This window comes from Mustela nigripes, chromosome 1 (genome assembly GCF_022355385.1).
Source record: "Mustela nigripes isolate SB6536 chromosome 1, MUSNIG.SB6536, whole genome shotgun sequence".
Classification (NCBI taxonomy): domain Eukaryota; kingdom Metazoa; phylum Chordata; class Mammalia; order Carnivora; family Mustelidae; genus Mustela; species Mustela nigripes.
The window spans coordinates 121046656-121063958 of record NC_081557.1 but is presented as its reverse complement, the minus strand read 5'-3'; the positions used below and the strand labels follow the sequence as shown (position 1 = coordinate 121063958).

At 45.3% G+C, this 17303-nt stretch overlaps 1 protein-coding gene across 2 annotated transcripts in view; it reads right to left on the bottom strand.

Moving 5' to 3' along the window:
* SCARA5 (scavenger receptor class A member 5) overlaps window positions 1-17303 on the bottom strand; it is a 119485-nt gene that overhangs the window by 76992 nt on the left and 25190 nt on the right. For both annotated transcript variants that reach the window (XM_059393496.1, XM_059393505.1), the window contains exon 3: window positions 12630-12758. In XM_059393496.1, the coding sequence (XP_059249479.1) occupies window positions 12630-12758 (129 nt within the window). The remainder of the gene's footprint in view (window positions 1-12629; window positions 12759-17303) is intronic.

Below are 17303 nucleotides of genomic sequence, written 5' to 3'. Positions count from 1 at the left end.
AAAAAGAAAACCAGTTCAGCGAGAAACTTGGAGCATTTGACTATATTCCCATTACCCTGGAAGAATGACTTCACCCCCAAAGAAGGTAGAAGTTATTAGAAGAAATAATCATTTCACCAAGCACTGAGAGCTTCAAGAACCAAGGGAAGCTCCAGAAAGCATGTATCTGGGTGGAGGTGACAGCTGGGACCCCTGAGGAGGGTGCCTAGGAAGACAGAGCCCTCCCAGAGGAACAGGAGTCTGGGGGCCTCCAGAGCCTGGGATACAAGTCCCCATCAGTCCTAGAGGCAAGGGGAAGGAGGAAGAAGACACTTCCCAACCCCAGCCTTGGTCTCATTTACAAAGTCGAGGCCAGGACTAATCCTTCCCAGCTCTGGTTTGCTTTGTCATTCGGCCTCTCCCTTTCTGCGTGGCCCTGGGGCACTTGCCCAGCTTCTCCATCTGTTGCAGGGGTGTCCTCTGGTCCTGGACTCGAGGGAGCCTCTGTTGGCAGCCCTCTACACCCAGGTTGGGGCAGACCGTGCACACATTTGGGGAATAAATAAGGAGAGACCCGCTGGCCCCACCTGAGAGTAGGTTGATGGCTCCAGGACAGTGAGAGCGATGCTAGGTGCCTCTCAGGCTTGCAGGATTCCTGTGGCTTTTTAAAAGGATGGCTTTATTAAAACACCAACATTAGAGGACATTGAAAGAGAAGAATGTGTACTAATAAGGCTCTCGCGCCACCAGCAGTTTTCATTCCTCCCAGTACCCCCTCCCTCCTTTTGTACCGTATCTGCTTGCACATTGCACACTGAGGGCACGAAAGCAATAGGGCAGTGTGTTTTCCCCTAACATTACTTCATAAACACTCTCCCATGTTGCTTATTAGTCAGCATTTGGAATGGCTATGTAATATTCCTTTGTGTTGTTTTGTCATAATTGAGTTAAACAACCTGCTGAGATTGGACATTTAGGTTTTTTCCAGTTTTGAGTGATCATGCATAACGTTGCTAAGAGTTTTATATACATGTCATTTTCCTTCATTGTAATCATTTCCTTCGGGCCAATGGAGTAGGATTTCTGAGCCAAAGGATATAAACTGCTTTTATAGATCCTGACAGGACATTGACTTCCTTAAGGCAATCTGCATGTTTATTTGTGCTCAGTGACCCCAGCTAATGGTCAGGGACAGTGTTAATGGGTAAAGAAGAGATGCCTTTCCTCAGACTCCTCCCGGAAAGATGCAGTTTTTCCAAAACTCTGGCAGATAATATGCTGAAATGTTTCACAGAGGACAACTGGCCTTCTCATTGTTGACAACAGCAAGAAGGAGCAACAAAGCCCTGTGCAGAAGAAACCCCTCCCAGGGTGACTCAGGGCAGCCCTGTATGAATCCGTTTCCTGTCCTGGGAACTGGCACTGTTGCCTACTGGGAGTCACTTCGGTCACCTTCACTGCCCTCCCCATGTTCTTGCAGATGCTAAGTCAGGGAGGGGGGTTCCAAACACCCCTCTTCAAAATGGGGATCTCTGGAAAAAGGGGGTCTGGCTCCAGGTTGCTACTAGATGACAGCTGAGCTCAGACAGGTGCTCCATTAGAGAAAAGCACGGCGAGAGACCATTGGGAGAGGCTACCCATGACCCCTGAGCTGGAGCAGAGCCTGGGCCAGCCTTTCTTCTGGGATTTCCCAAGGAGGGGAGGCTGTGGAATAGGACTGCAGGAGGGCCTTTCCTCCCTCCCACTGAGTTCCCTGGATCCCTTGAATGGCTCTAAAAAGGATCTCAGGGAATGGGGCTCTTGCAAAGTTGCACATGGAGGGGCAGGAGCTCTGGGATGCCTGGCAGCCATCAGACCACAGGGGTTCCCAGTTGGAAGGGCCTTTGGGGCCAAGAAGGCCAGCTTCCCATCTCTGAGGAACTTCTCAGAAATGGAGGCCATGGGTGAAAGGTGGACATTATTCTAAGAAGACAAAACATACCATCTACTGGAGGCCATAACAATGGGCCACCACCAACCTCTCCTGGAACCAGAGAAAGATAGGGAGGACTCACCACGAACACCAGCACTACCACCACAACCACCACCGTATCAACATTCCCACAGACTTGAGACTAGCTGGTTATGTGAGAAGCTCTCTGCTTTGCTATCCTTCCTCATGGGTCTGGAAAATTATTCAACGTTTAACTGAAATTCAAATTTATTAGGGCATCCTGTATTTTTATTTGGTAACTCTCCACAGTTGGGAGGCAACTGGAAGGGTGCAGGTGAGAGATGATGGGGTCCATCAGAGTTTGCTGATAGGGTGAACATGGGAGGCAGGGGAGAGAAATCTAGAAGGATGCCTTGGTGTTTGGTTGATACAACTGGGTAAATCTTGGTGTCATTTACAGAGATGGAGAAGAATTGGGGAGAAACAATTTTGGGAGGGAAAGTCAAGTCCCATGTTGAGTTTGAGATGCTTATGAAATAGCCAAGTGGAGATGGTCCAAGTAGGTAATTGAACATTTTAGTCTGGGATTTGCAGCAAAAGTCAGTGGTGAGAACAAAGATGAAATATGGAATTTGATGAAAGGCACCAGCAAGAGAGCTCAATGAATGAAGGGAAGAAGGCCAACGACTGAGCTAATTGTTATTCCAAGATTTACAGGTGAAACAGGGGGGAGCAGAGCACCATAGGAGATCAATGGATTGCTTCCCTGAATTAAATGAGAACTTCTCTGAATATGTTAGTACCTCTTTTTTGAGATTTATAGGGAGACATTTATTGAGCCCCGGCGTAAGTCAGGCATTGTGCAAGGCATTTTATATGTTAGCTCAGTGAATCGTCACAATACTGGCAAGCGATCATTATTGTCCCCATTTTAATGTTTTTTTTTTTTTTCCAATGAGTATTAAATCATTTCCCCAGATCACAACTCACACGTGATCAAGCTGATGTTTGAATTGTGGTTTGCCTCATTCTAAACCATCTGTTTTTTTTGAACTGCACCATATTTTACAGGGTTGTTTGTTTTTATTTTTTCACATCTGCTCTTCCGGTTGGTAAGGTATTTATGTCAGGGACCGCTCTTTATTTCTCTTCATATCTCCCTGTGCCTCGGTGCCAGGCACATTGCTAGCACTCAACAAATGCTTGCTGTTTTGGATTTAATGCAAGAGGGCTCCAAGCTCTTGGGCAGGGGCAGAAAACGCACAATGCCTACAAAATCCTAACAGAAATGCTGAGAGTTTCTATCTTCTCCCCGACAGGGTGGAGAACGAGAGCCTGTGAGCGGCTCGGCTTCCATCCCAGCCCAAACTCAAAGTCATCAGTTAGCGACAACATCTACTTGATAGCTCGGGCACATGCAAGCAGAAGATAGAACGATAAGGCAGACAGAAAGGCAGGTTTTGAAAGTATGAAGGCTGAGCCACACAGAGGGAAATGTGAGCTGTAGAAGGAAGCAAGTCCATCGACATCCACTCTTGCTTAAATAAGAAAGTTCATCTTCTGAGCAAAATCTGGGTGCTGCATTCACAGTGCCTCCAAAAATTCCTCCAATCCTGGCTCCTTGGACAGAAATCAAAGCAGCTGACAAGTCTCTCTTGATGTTTTCTATACTGCATGATGAAATGAGGGCTGGATTATGATACCGTCGGAGGGAGTTCTATTCAATTAAAATCACCTAACAAACACTGATGATTCCTACTATGTGCCATGGACGATTATAAGCAGTTTCCATCGAAGAACCCATTTCATCCTCATCATGACACTTAGAAGTAGGGAGTGTTATCACTTCTGCTTTATTGATGAGGATGCTAAGTTTCAGGTAGTTTGAAATAACTTGCCCAAGAGCCCACAGTTAAGTGGGAAAGCCAAGATGTGTAAACTGGCAGGCTGACTCCAGTGCCCAGAAGCTTTGCTATTGGACCACAGATAATACCTCCCACAGGAGACTGGGTAAGAGAAGTACTAATTGCACACAATCCTATCATCCAAGGTCCAGGCTCCGCTCCCCCTCTGTGGGACCAGGAGGCAGCATGCACATCTCCCCTGAGCCTCGGTTTCTTCAGTAATACCTATGGACTCTCTTCTGGATTCCTTCAATTGTTAGGAGAATTAGATGACATGTCATATGCGAAAAGTCTTTGAAAACCATAAAGCACAATCTAGAGGTGAAAGATTGAAGGGCTGCTTAGTGGTCAGTATAAACCTAAAGGCAGGTTGGCAAACTTCTTCTGTAAAGGGCCAGGGAGTAACAATTTTTGGTTATTCGGCCATATGGTCTCTGTTTAAGTTACTCAGCTCTGCCGCTGCATCTTGAAAGCAGCCATAGACAATATATGTCATAAATGAATGAGCACAGCTATGTGCCAATAAAACTTTATTGGCCAAAACAGGCAATAGCCAACTATAGGCCTTTGTCTAGAGGAAGGATTCCAGGGAGATGTAGCTGAGATAGGTCCTCTGCACTGTCCTATCTTATTTTGTAACAGTTTGACTGGAGACCCAGACAAGCATAGTGTCAGATTTGCAGGGGACTTTCCCTCATGCCCACTTCTCTCACCTTAGGGGAGGTCAGAAGCATCCGCATAAGTAAGAGGGGTATAACAGGTTCTTCATCCTGGGTCATGGAATCTTTTGTGGAGAAGTCAGGATGTCAAAATTCTCTTCCTCTTTCTCCCTCTCACTTGCCTGGAGCTAGGGAGAGCCCCGAGTCCCTTCCGCTGGAAAAGCACTGATGGCTTGGGAAGGCTCACACTGCCAAGGTGGGATGCAGAGGGAAAGGTAGAGTCTCAGGTGAGTGGGGGTCGAGGTTGAAGGAAAAAGGCTGGTAGAGGGAGAGGGGTCTTTGAAGGGATCCCACCTCACAGGACAATAAAATGTGCACGTGCTGGTGTGCCTTCGGTCATATCCTGCACACGTGGCGGCAGGCTACGGAACGGAGACGGCATTGGGATACTGGCTCAGATGTGACCGATGACACAAGCCTGAAAGGGAAAGCTTAATGACAGCTGTCCAAATCCAGATTCAGACTGATCCAACAGGCTGCAATACTTGGCAGAACCCAGTGTGATGACATTTAATTGGGATGCCTAACAAGATCTGCATGGAAGTTAAGGCAACAACAAAACCAGCAAAAGTCAGTCAAACTGACCCGGGAAGGAGGAGCCCCCACTAGGCAATATCTCCTTTGAAAGAGATCTGGCGTTGGCAAACGGCCATGGTTATTAATGGCTGCATAGTATCCCATCATTCTGATGCAGTGTCGTGTCTTACTGTGAGTCACCATGAGCAAGGCTCGTGCAAATTTAGGCTACATCAGCATACGTGCAGTGTCCAGATCAAAGTGAGCCACAGCTCGGCACACGGTGCCCTCGCCAGACCACAGGGACAGTGCTGTGTCTAATTGTGTTTTCCACGAAAATCTGTTGGGTGGAGGTGGGAGAGGGAGGATGGCCATTACATGGAGGCCAGGCGTTAGCTGAGTAGCTACTATGTGTAGAGCTTGATGTTAGGCACCGGGAGCACAAGGCCAAACACGACACAATGCCTTATCCTAAAGGAGGTTTGTTTTGGACCACAAAGGGGAGCAGGCACACAAACCAATGATTTCTACATAATACGCCAAGTGTGAAGACAGGCACGTGCACGTGCACACACACACACACACACACACACACACACACGCAGGTCTCCTAACCAGATCTAAAGAGCCGCTGTGGAAAGAATGAGGCTCGCTTAGCCTCTTTACTCGCTGCAGAGCAATCATGAGGATGAGGAGGAAGCCTCGTTAGGAGCTGTTCCTGCAGGAGGAGCTAGAAACAGCATGCATGGACCATTGGAGGAGGATTGGGCAAGAGTTCCTGTCACCTGTGGCTGCTTTATTACTTCTTCTGTCTGGGAAGTCAGGAGGGAGGTTTTCGCCCTGGGAGGAAGGGAGTTCGTACAGGATGTCCTCTGAGACCCCTTCCAAGGCTGCGTTCTCGGGGAGCTGCAGGTGGGAACAGCACCATGGAGTTGGCTGGCTCCTTCTCTCCCACCCAACCCAAAGAGATGCAGTGCTGGAAACCCTACCCTATTTTTTGGCATGCTGAGCCCTGCACTGTCACAGCAAGTCCAGGATCCCTCAGGCTCTAGGAAGATCTAGGCTTCCCCTGTGGGTTTGTTTACTAGAAGCGGGTGGGCTATGAGTGCACACCTTCCCACCACACCAAGCATACCAAGCTCTCTTTATAGACAAAATCAGTTGGTGCTCAGTCTAAACAAGCACACTTCTGACCCTTGGCGGTTCAGACAACAAAATTCCTCTGATTGTCTAATAATGATGGTAATAACAATATTGTTAAATAGCAACACTAATAATGATGATATCTAATATTTACTGAGTACTTTTTATGTGCCGGGCACTAAGAGTTTTCATGCATAAATTAATTTAATCCTTACAACAACCCTAGGGGGTAGGTATACTATTGTCATCCCATTTGATAGATGAGAAAACTGAGGATTTGAGAGGTTAAACTTTTTGCTCTAAGATTCAGTCAGAGGCACAGGCCAGATGTGAACCCAGAAATTTTCCCTCAAGGCCTATATCCTATAGCTATTCACTTTAAAAGAGGGATGCCTGGGTGGCTCAGTTGGTTAAGCAGCTGCCTTCGGCTCGGGTCATGATCCCAGGGTCCTGGGATCGAGTCCCACATCGGGCTCCTTGCTCGGCAGGGAGCCTGCTTCTCCCTCTGCCTCTGCCTGTTTGCCTGTCTGTGCTTGCTCGCTCTCTCTCCCTCTGTCTCTGACAAATAAATAAAATCTTAAAAAAAAAAAAAGAATGTTTAAAAGATAAATGGAACCCATTGTTTTTCAGATGATGGCTTGTATCATTTCTGGATCATGACATGAATGCAAGGGTTGTCAGTATTTTTTTAAAAATGAAAAGTACAGAATAGACTAGAAAATCATAGGCATTCATCTCACATTTAAGGTTAGTTGGATTATGGGTGGGATGTGTGAACTAGCTGTGATGTAAAATTTATTAACGTAGGTCATGGTCAAAAAGTCTGGAAAACACTGACCTAGTCCAACCTGCTCACTTTACAGTTAAGTGTACTAAGGTTCAGACAGTGATTTTTCCCAAGATTACAGTGTGTTAATGGGCGAGCTGGGATTAAACCCAAGTTTTTTCTGACTCTCAGTTTCCACTATCAAGTTTAACTGACTGCAAAGAAAACCAGGGGAAAAAAAAACCCCAAGAGTAATAATACCCATAGTAGTGGTAGTACTCCCACTATAATAACAACAGTATTCCTTCTAGTGTGCCTACTGGGTGCCAGGAGCCACTTTTCAAAGTGCTTTTGATATGTTAACTTATTTCAATCTCATAACAACCCAATGATGCAGACATAATTATTTTCCCCATTTTCAGTTGACGAAAGTCAATTAGAGAAAGATCAAGTAACTTGGTCAACGTCTCATAGTTGGTAACCGAGAAGAGGTAATTCAAACCCACCCAGGTTGTCTTCAAAGTCCACGGTGTTACCCCATATACGGTACTGTGTGAGGCTGCCTGTCTTCCTCTTCTCCCTAAATGCTATAATGCCAGCACAGTATACACCATGAATATGTGTAGTAATATAATTAATTACACACTTCTTCCACCAGTCCCATGTCCTTGAGTGGTGATCCTGTATTTACCATGCCATTTAAATACTAGTTTGACTAAAACTGAAATAATCCTATTTCCCCCCAACAAATAAGATCTCCTTCAAGATTCCATGTCTCTGTTATTCATTCATTCATTCATTCATTCACTCACTCATTCATTTATCATTTGCATTTTTAAAAACATCATGCACTTGCAGAATTGAAGAGAGTAGGCAGAATTGTTCCAAAAAGGATAAAGGCAGTTTACAAGGATACAGAAAATACAGTAAGATAACAGATGTGAACAAGATAAAGGACGTGTGTGAGATGCTAAATAGAAGTAGGAACGAGACAAACAGAAAAATGCTTTCTGGAAAGTCTATACAGTAGCTGTAGGAGGACCACAGATATGTCTCCAGGTTTTCATTTTAATTACCTTCAAATTCATACATCTTGTAGTGGGATGACAGCTCACTCTTGGTTTGCATTAACTGCCTCTTGAAAGCAACTTTAATTACTTTCAGATTCACAGTCTCCTTGGGTGAAAACAAACTAATTCCTCAAGGCGAGCATACCTCCTTCTGCAACTAAGACAGAAAATAATTTCTGCATGTGTTGATGTTGTGTAATGGAATGAACAACATCCTCCACAGCACCCCTACAATAAGCACAGAGGAGGATTTCGTGGCACTGTTTCCAACAGGTGGTCCCAATAAAGTCCAAGAGCATCACACTCTCAATTCCGAGATGCATAATGAAATCAATAATTGGCCATATAAATGGATATGGTCTCTGAGCACACTGTTCTCTGACTTCAGAGTCAAAAACCTGTTTGGAATGAGGTGATCAAAAAAAAAAAAAAAAAGAGGTGTTCAGTTCAAAGGATATTTGGATCACTTAGTGTTCAGCTGTCTCCAGCCATTCCATCTCTTGGGAGTCAGAGCCTCCCCATCCCCTCCTTTACACAAGCAGACGCTCCTCTGGCAAATAGCAGTGGCCACATCACACTGTCCTAACGTGTATGTGTGCTGATTGCTGATGATTTTAAACTCTCCCAGAGTAGAAATCACATCTCATTATCCTTTTTATTCCCATGCTACAGACTGAATGTTTGCATCCTCCCAAATTCATATGTTGAGATCCTAACCCACAATACCTAACCTAACCCATGTCACAGGAACTCTTCCTGTTCCAGCTCTGTAGTCTACATGGCCATAAAACTCCAGCTTCCTGAGAAATCAGAGACCGAGATGTTTGCACTTCCCCCTTCTGCTATTACATTTTTACCGCAGGAACTGCAATTCCCTAGTAGTGTCATGACAGGAGCAAGGTGGAAGATGTTGTTCTTCATGACCATCCCTTGTCACCACGGTGATGTCCCTGAATAGTCATGAATAACAGTGAACCTCCTCTAACACTTTCACTCCATCACATCTTCCCTAAATTGCTGGACCAAGGACCTCATAACCCCATGACCATCCATTCTCAACTCTCTTGTTTATGAACATAAGCCCAATGGTCAATATTGTCCCAAACTGAACGTGAAACACAACAAGCACATAATAGGGAACCATCAGTCCAGGTCATAAGCAATGACTTGAAGAGATGGAAAATCTTAGAGGAATTTCAGGGTGGGAAGAAGGGACTGTCTCAGCCTCCTTGAGAGATGTTGGAAGGCTGTGTGCATAAAACCTGGAAATATTATGGGAACATCAGGAAAGTTCCTAAGAGGATGCTGGTCAGGAACGGATAGGTAGATGGTGGGTAGAAAGCCCAAATGAGAAAATAGTTTGGGTGAAAATAATTTAAATCCAGATGGCTGGATCAGACAGGGGAAGCAAAGATGATGCATAAATAGGAGGTATAGTATTTACCTTCTATTTCAAATACTTGGATAAAGAGATGAACTGAGACAAGTCTCCTAGGAGGTTTTATAAGAGTAATATTGTTCTGTAGTTAGGCTATAATTTCGCAATACTGAAACATGGTAAGAGCAAGCATTTGTCAGACATGGTACTTGGTTGCAGTGGATGATTTTGTCATCCAGTAGTAGGATGTATGATCTCTGCGTCAACAAGGAGGCCTTGAAGTCTGAGAGTGGTTCAGACAGAGATCCTCCCGTGTCAGTCAGCCTGGGCTACTAAAAAAAATACCAAGTGGCTTAAACAGCAGATATTTATCAGTCACAGTTGTGGAGACCAGGAAAGTCTAAGATCAAGGAGTGAGCTGATTTGGTTCCCGGTAAGGGCTGTTTTCCTAGCTTACATATGACTCCTTTCTTCTGTGTCCTCACTTAGAAGATCTTTCTCTCTCTCCCTCCTTTCCCTTTCCGCCTTCCTCACCCATCTCTTCTTATAAGGGTACTAATTTATCATGAGGCCTCTGCTCTCATGACCTAATAACCTCTCAAAGGCCCACCTGCAAATACCATCACATTAAAGGATACGACCTCAACATATAAATTTGGGGGTGGGGGCACAATTCAGTCCTTAGCACCTCTTGTGCAAGGCAACCTTGGCAGGACAATGAAGAACATGTTCTGTCCAAGGTGGGGAAGCAGCCACAGCAGAACTAATGCAAGGCCAGGCAGGCTCTGGTTTACACTGAATCATGGTTTTGATATTTTCATAAAAGGAGCACCAATGGAGGTCTTCAATCAGGGTAATCTGAAGAAACTTCCTACCTAAGGTCAGGTAGGATCTCCTTAAAGAACCCTAGAATTGTCCACCACATTCCTAAGTCTCCTCCCTGGGGGAGAGGCAGCTGGTGACTATATTTTTCATTGGCCACCCTCACCGAGCCCCACCCAGGGGCCCACATGATTTTCTAGACAAGAACCTGGGGAAGGGACAGAGCCAAGAGATAAAGTATGATGCTCTGTTTCATCAGATTAGTTCAAATCTACCCCAAACTATCATGCCACACAGGCAATCTGGTACCCAGAAACTTCAGGCTCAAAGGTAATCACAATGATCAGTATCCTCCCCAAGGTTCCACACGGAATAGCTAATGAGGCGTGGCAACATTTTGGTTAGATTGGAAAACCATGTTCTACCCTCCCTTCTGAAACTTCCAGGATGTCATCATAAATCCCATTCAACCTCCGAGTTGACTAAGCCAGGAGGAAAGTCTTTCTGCATCATGCCAGACAGCACTACTTGTTAGGAACTCTCCTCTGTTTTGAATGGGAATCTGCGTCCTTACAATATCACCCATTTGTCTACTTCTACCCTCTGAGGCCACACAGAACACGCCTGTTCTTTTCCATATGGCAACCCTCCAGGCACTAGACAAGAACCTTCCTTCCCTGGCAGGTCTCCTCTTCCCAAGAGATGATGCCTTCCAGGCCTTCCAGGCTCCAGAGACCTGCTCCAGGGTCCCCATGTGTCTGGCTTTCTCTTCGAGACCCTCTTCTGTCACCTAAAAGTTCCTATTCAGCAGAGGGATTGTAATACCATAGCCTAGCTTTCCTGCTGGGCTGAAACAGTTTCCAAAAATTCTGGAAATTTGTTATGGTTGTGGCTGCCAAGACCACAAAACCCAGATCCCAATCTCCCACTGAGCAGCCCAAGAACATGTTCAAGTCATCCTCTGGCTGGATATTAGCCCTGGGTCCTTGAGATGAATCATGAGTTTCTCTCATTGTTGCTGTTGGCCGCCCCCCCTCCACCCCCAGGTCAATGGGTGGTGGGACACACAATACCCCTAATGATGCCCTTTGCCCTGAGTGTAGAACCCCGAAGGTGAAGGCCGCATTGAACATCCCATTACAGGGCCCAGCTGACTATGCTCACTTGACAGGAAGTAGGACAAGACCAGTGAGGTCCAGGGCATCTGCCTCACGATGTCCAGTGAAGGGTCATCTGCAAGTGCTTAACCTCCAGATCCCTGTCCTAGAGTTCACTCAAGGACCCCACCCTCAACAGTCAAAGTCATCTCAGCCTGGCCAGCAGCCTTGCTCTGACTAACCCCCTCCATACAACACCCACACTTGCACCACGTGCGCCTCCTGTAGATGACCACAGCATTTGCTGTGTCAAAATATGGTCCCCCTCATCAACCCTATCCCATTCTACCTTAGGACAGGGCTCTATCTGTGTACCTTTGCTTTGTTTCCCAATTGGGAGCTCCCTAAAAGAAGCCCATGAGTCTTATTTGGCCGTGTCTCCACTCCTAGCATGGAACCCAACACAAAGCAGGCACCCATGTAGGACAGGTGAGGGTGAAATAAATGATCCCTTGGCTTTACTTTATCAACACCTACATACCTCTATTGAGAAAGGTGGGTGGGAGTCAGGAGAGACTACCACAACCTCTGTCTATATCTGTTACACCATCTATAGCATGGTGGGGTAACCTGTGAGTGGTGAGCTGGGCTGCTCAAAACAGCGGGGTCCTCCATTTGATCCCTTTCTAAGTCCATGAGCTCTGCATTGTCTTGCCATAGAATGTGTTCCCAATTCCAGCATATGACCAGCCTGTCTTGTAGATGGAAACCAGGGAGAAGAACCCAACTTGCCTGGGGCAAACCCATCCCACTCCCAGTAATTGCAAATGGTGTATTATGACAACAGGTGTATTATGACTCTGATTAGCCTCAGCAGCAAAATGTCTCATGACTATCTTCATCATCCTCAGGAAAAGGGACTTAGCCGTCTCTGTGCAAACCACAGCACAGTGCTCCACAGAGGACCAGTGTGATGGACAAGTCCCATGGTGATGTGGGAAAAGTCAGAAGCCACTGGGAACAGACAGGTCTCTGCTCCTGGACTCAGGATTTCCCAAGATCACATAGCCCCTGCCAACTCCTAATCCCACATGAAATGGGCAATGCTGCTAAGAGTTCGCTGGTCTGAAATACCAGCCAGTGTCCTTCTTCGTAGTTTCCATGGTGACAGGCGCAGTGGTCGGGCTTATGACTGGGGAAATGAAGAGCAGAGGCCCCACCTCTCGGGCTTCCATCTGTTCTTGCTCCCCGCACACCTCCTGCTGCATGCTTAAAGGTCAGACCAGGAGAGGGTGCCCTTACCTGCTAAGATGAAGATGCCCACGAGAATCAGGAAGACCAGAAGGTAGAGCCCGAGGACTGCATGCTTCAGGGCTGACAGGGAGCCCAGCTGGGTGCAGCAGCCTCCTGTTCGTCGCTTGTGGCATGGACCTAGACAATAAAGGTAAGAAGAGGAGAGAAAAATGAAACACTTGAATACCTCATAGTGGTTTTTTTTTTTCTTTTGGTCTCATCTCTCCTAATGCATGGAGATGCTCACACAGAACCTCTCATACACCTTCTGCACATCTGTAATGCAGCTGTAACGAGGGGGAACGTTCCAGAACACGACAAGCTTTTGAGCTTTTGACTCTCCTCCCACCTTCTGCATTCATAAACGACCCAGGCAGGCATGCCCACAGCTCATATGCCCAACAAACCCACTCTCCTGGAGCCAGGAAAAGCAGGAGAAAAAGCTCAGATAGGCTGCAATATGTGTTCTTTACAAGACCATCACTGTCCCATGGAACCCAGAGAATATGGAGGAAATTTAAAACGGGGGTTGCAAACTTTAACGTCTACAGAGGCCAGAAAGGGAGGGAAATGAACAAACTGGGTCACGTGGCCCTGGGGAACCTGACAGCTCACACCCAGTATGGTAGAGGTTGTGATGGAGGGGTAAGGGCCAGGTGTTGCCGGACAGAATTTTCAAGACAAGCCAGAAGCAATTTTGAGAAATTGCCCTACTTTTAAAGTGTTGACAACTAAAATAATAATAATACAAAAGACAAAAAACTTACAAAACACTAGGGAATGTAAACAAAACATGCTTACATGCCAGATCTGACCACCCGTTAGCAACCACAGGTTTAGATTAACGAGAAGACATAGTAACTTCATTCCGTGAAACTACATGAGGCTCATCAGCTTCTGGCCAATACGGAATGGCAAAAAATATCAGTGCTCTACAGGACCTCGTGGATCTGTTAGTCCAACCCCTTCAGTTTACAGATGGACTCCTCCTTCGAGGCACGCTTCTCAGATGGCCAGGGCAGAGGCCGGGAAGTCACTAACTTCCACCTGCTTCATCTGTGGACTGTGGAAAGAAGAGAGGTTGTCTTGCCCTAACTTCCAGCAGGGCAGGCAGGAATTGGTAGAGGGCATCTTTCCCAAAACATGCATGTCTCTATTATGATTATTCTCCCTCTCCTGGGATGGACAACGTCGCTAACTAACTGGAGTGTGCTAGACATGGAGGAAGATGTGGGAGGAGAAAAAAGTCAAAATAAATGATACTATGAAATGTTTATTTATTTTTAAATTTTTTCCAAAGATTTTATTTATTTATCTGAGAGAGCGAGAAAGTAAGAGCACAAGGGAAGAGGGGGAAGGGAGAAGCAGACTCCCTGCTGATCCCAGGACCTTGGGATCATGACCTGAGCCCAAGGCAGATGCTTAACCAACTGAGCCACCCAGGTGCCCCTCTGAAATGTTTTTAAAGATGTAATGATGTTTGTGATTCCTTGGCAACTGGGGGTTTGCTAGTGAGATGCTTCAAGGGTTACTCATTACCCCTCAGGTACCATGATCACCTCTGGGGCCTTTGAGAGGTTTGGTTACTGAGAGCAAGAGGATAGGTGACCACACTTGTGTCCTGGCTCCCCAGAGGTAGTGTTGAGTAAAGAACATTTTCCCACTCACTTACTCCATTTCACTAAAAATACTGCTGCTCAAACATCTAAGTAGAACAATTACATAATAATTCCATAAAACATCGGGTACAATTTGGAGCAAGTTGTTAAAGAAATACAAAGTCAAACACCATTCTCATCACCCCTTAACTGTTAGCAAATTTTGAAAAGTTAACCTGCTCTTCCACTAAGACCCGAGAAGAGTACATTTTTTTAACTTCCCTTAAGTCTCCTTTTCCAGAATGTTCTATCCCTTTTACACAACAGACTCTATAAGCAGTTTTGCTCCTGAATCTGAAGGGTTCTTGTTGCATTTTGCCTTTTGTTGTTGTTGTTCTCATGAGAGCTGCTGGGTCCCTGGTTGCAACTTATTAGAGATGAGGCTGTTTTCCTAGAGTCAGAATGGGAGGCACAGCATTGGATACTAAACAAATACAAGTTCTTGCTATCCTGACAACTGTCCCAGCCCTCCTGCTCTACTTCCCGCTTCCTCTTTAGATGATGCCAGTGGCCACCTAACTGCTGAGAAGGGTCAGAAGATTCCCGTGCTGAAATGCCATTATCCTGATGTTTATCCCAAACCAATCTTGGGCTCTTCCTTCATTGCCTTTGTTGGGGAAAACTGCAATGATCTAGTTCTATTTTTTCCCATCAAGAAAGAAAGGTTCCCTTCCCCTTTATCTGAGTCTTCTGTTTAATAACCAGCACTCACTGGTGACAGGTCCCTTCATCAACTAATGCACAACACAGGCCTCCTCTTCTCAGAGAGCATCATTTTTTTTTTTTTTTTTAGCAAGACTCAACTTTGTACATTAAACAAAATCTGCCTTCAGTATAACATATAAGAATTTCAAACAGAGGTTCTCCACAAATGCATTAGACAAGCAGAATGTGAATGATTCTGGCAAGTTAGCTAGAGAATGTGATTGTAAGGGGAAAAAAAAAAGATGATTCAGGGGAAAGACAAGTTACTAAGTCTGCTTAAAACACATTTACTGACTTTTTAAAGTAATGTGGCAGCAGCATGTTAGCTGGGTAAACCATTTAAATTATTTAGGCTTATTGGAAGATTAAAAAGACTCCAAAATGATATAGTCAGTAAAACCAAGGCAAAAAAATATGTTCACTTATTTGTTAAAAAAAAAAAAAAAGAAAAAAAAGAAAAATGTGAAAACATGGAGGACACTTACATGCATATTACTAAGTGAAAGAAGCCAACCTGAAAAGGCTACATGCTTTATGATTCTACATGACATTCTGGAAAAGGCAGGGTCTAAAGGGAGGATGAATAGGAGGAGAAGACAGGATTTTGAGGGTAGTGAAACTACTCCATATTATACAATAATGATGGATACATATCTTTGTATGTTTGTCTAAACCCATTGAATACATAACACCAAGGGTGAATCCTAACATAGACTATGTGGACTTTCAGTGATAGGGATGGGTCAATGTAAGTTCATCAGTTCTAGCAAATGGACCATGCTGGTGGGGATGTTGAGAGAGGCTGTGCATGTGTGGAGGCAGGGAGTATAAGGGAATGCTCTGTACTTCCACTTAATTTTGCTGTAAACCTAAAACCACTCTGAAAAAATAAAGTCTATTTAAAAAACAAAAGTGTTGACATGGATTCTTGAGGTAAAAAGTTTCACAGACATTTACTGACCACCCACTATCAATTGCCCTATTGTGGTAGCCAGCCTTCAAGATGGCTCTCTCCCTATCCCTTATGTAGTCTCCTTCAGCACTGCACCAGGATTTGGTTGGTGTGACCCACAGAAGTGATAGTATGTCACTTCTGAGATTGCACAAAAGACACAGTGGCTTCTCCTTACTCACTTTCTCTTTCTTGGAACATCCATTCAGGGGAAAACCGGAAGTATGTCATGAACACCCAATGAAGAGATTACTTGGTAAGGAACTGAGACCCATGTCGGAGCAGATCCACCAGCCAAATCAAGCCTTTGATAACCACACTCTGACCAAGATCTTGCCAGCTGTCTCATGAGAGACCATGGGCCAAACCAAGCTAAGACGCTCCCAGATTCCTGCCAGATTATATGCAAACACATATATACGTAAACATATAATTTGGATCTGAAAAAGTAGACAAAAATCTTGGCTTTCCTTGCAAACCCATGGCTTCCTCAGAAACTGGGATAATAAATCTTTGTTATTTTAAGTTGCTAAGTTCTGGAGTAACTTGTTATGCAGCAACAGATAGCTCATACACTTCTGACAGACACCATAAAAGGCAGACGACAAGCTGCATGGGGGAGAGACAGTGTCATCCTGTTTGCTTCCATCTTCCCAGTTCCTAGCCCAGGGTCCAGCACATAGCAGGCATTCAAAATATTTGTTGAATGAGAAATTAAAATATGGCCGCCACCCTTCAGAGGCTCACATCTGAGAGGAAGAAGGCATGTCAACAGGCATCGGTTACACAGGTGTGAACAAAACTGGGATGGAATAGAGGGATAGCCCAAGTCCAGTGTTGCCTGGCAGAGACAGTGACTCATTCTGTGTGGGGTTCCCAGATTGTGCATGAAGAAGGCAGCCACTCAGCAGGGCTGAGAAGGACAGGCCTTTCTAGATGAGTTAGAATCCACTATCTTCCCCATCAGCATCATCGTCTGATTTACAGCTATTATTAATTTGAAAACTGTGACTTTAAGAAGGAAACTTTCTTCCTCCATGTGAGAACAGTTATGAGCAAAGCGGCAGGCAAAGCTGTTAGTTATTAAACATAGCTGTTGTTTGCCGACATGGTCGCACACAAGACCAGATCGAGGGAGAAAATGGCACACACACACAAAACAAACAAAAAACTCTTCCAAGATCTAGGGGAATCAAGAGAAAGGTTTTTCCATCTTGTCGGAGCCTCCTGAAGAGAGGGTGGCTTTGCAGGAGATCAGAAAACCGAGAGAAGGGGGCTTGGGAAGGGCAAGACCAGTGGCTCCAAGGAAACAAGTAGAAACGAAAAAATAAATGCACAGTGACTTGCAGAGCGGGCCCCTGAGTGCCG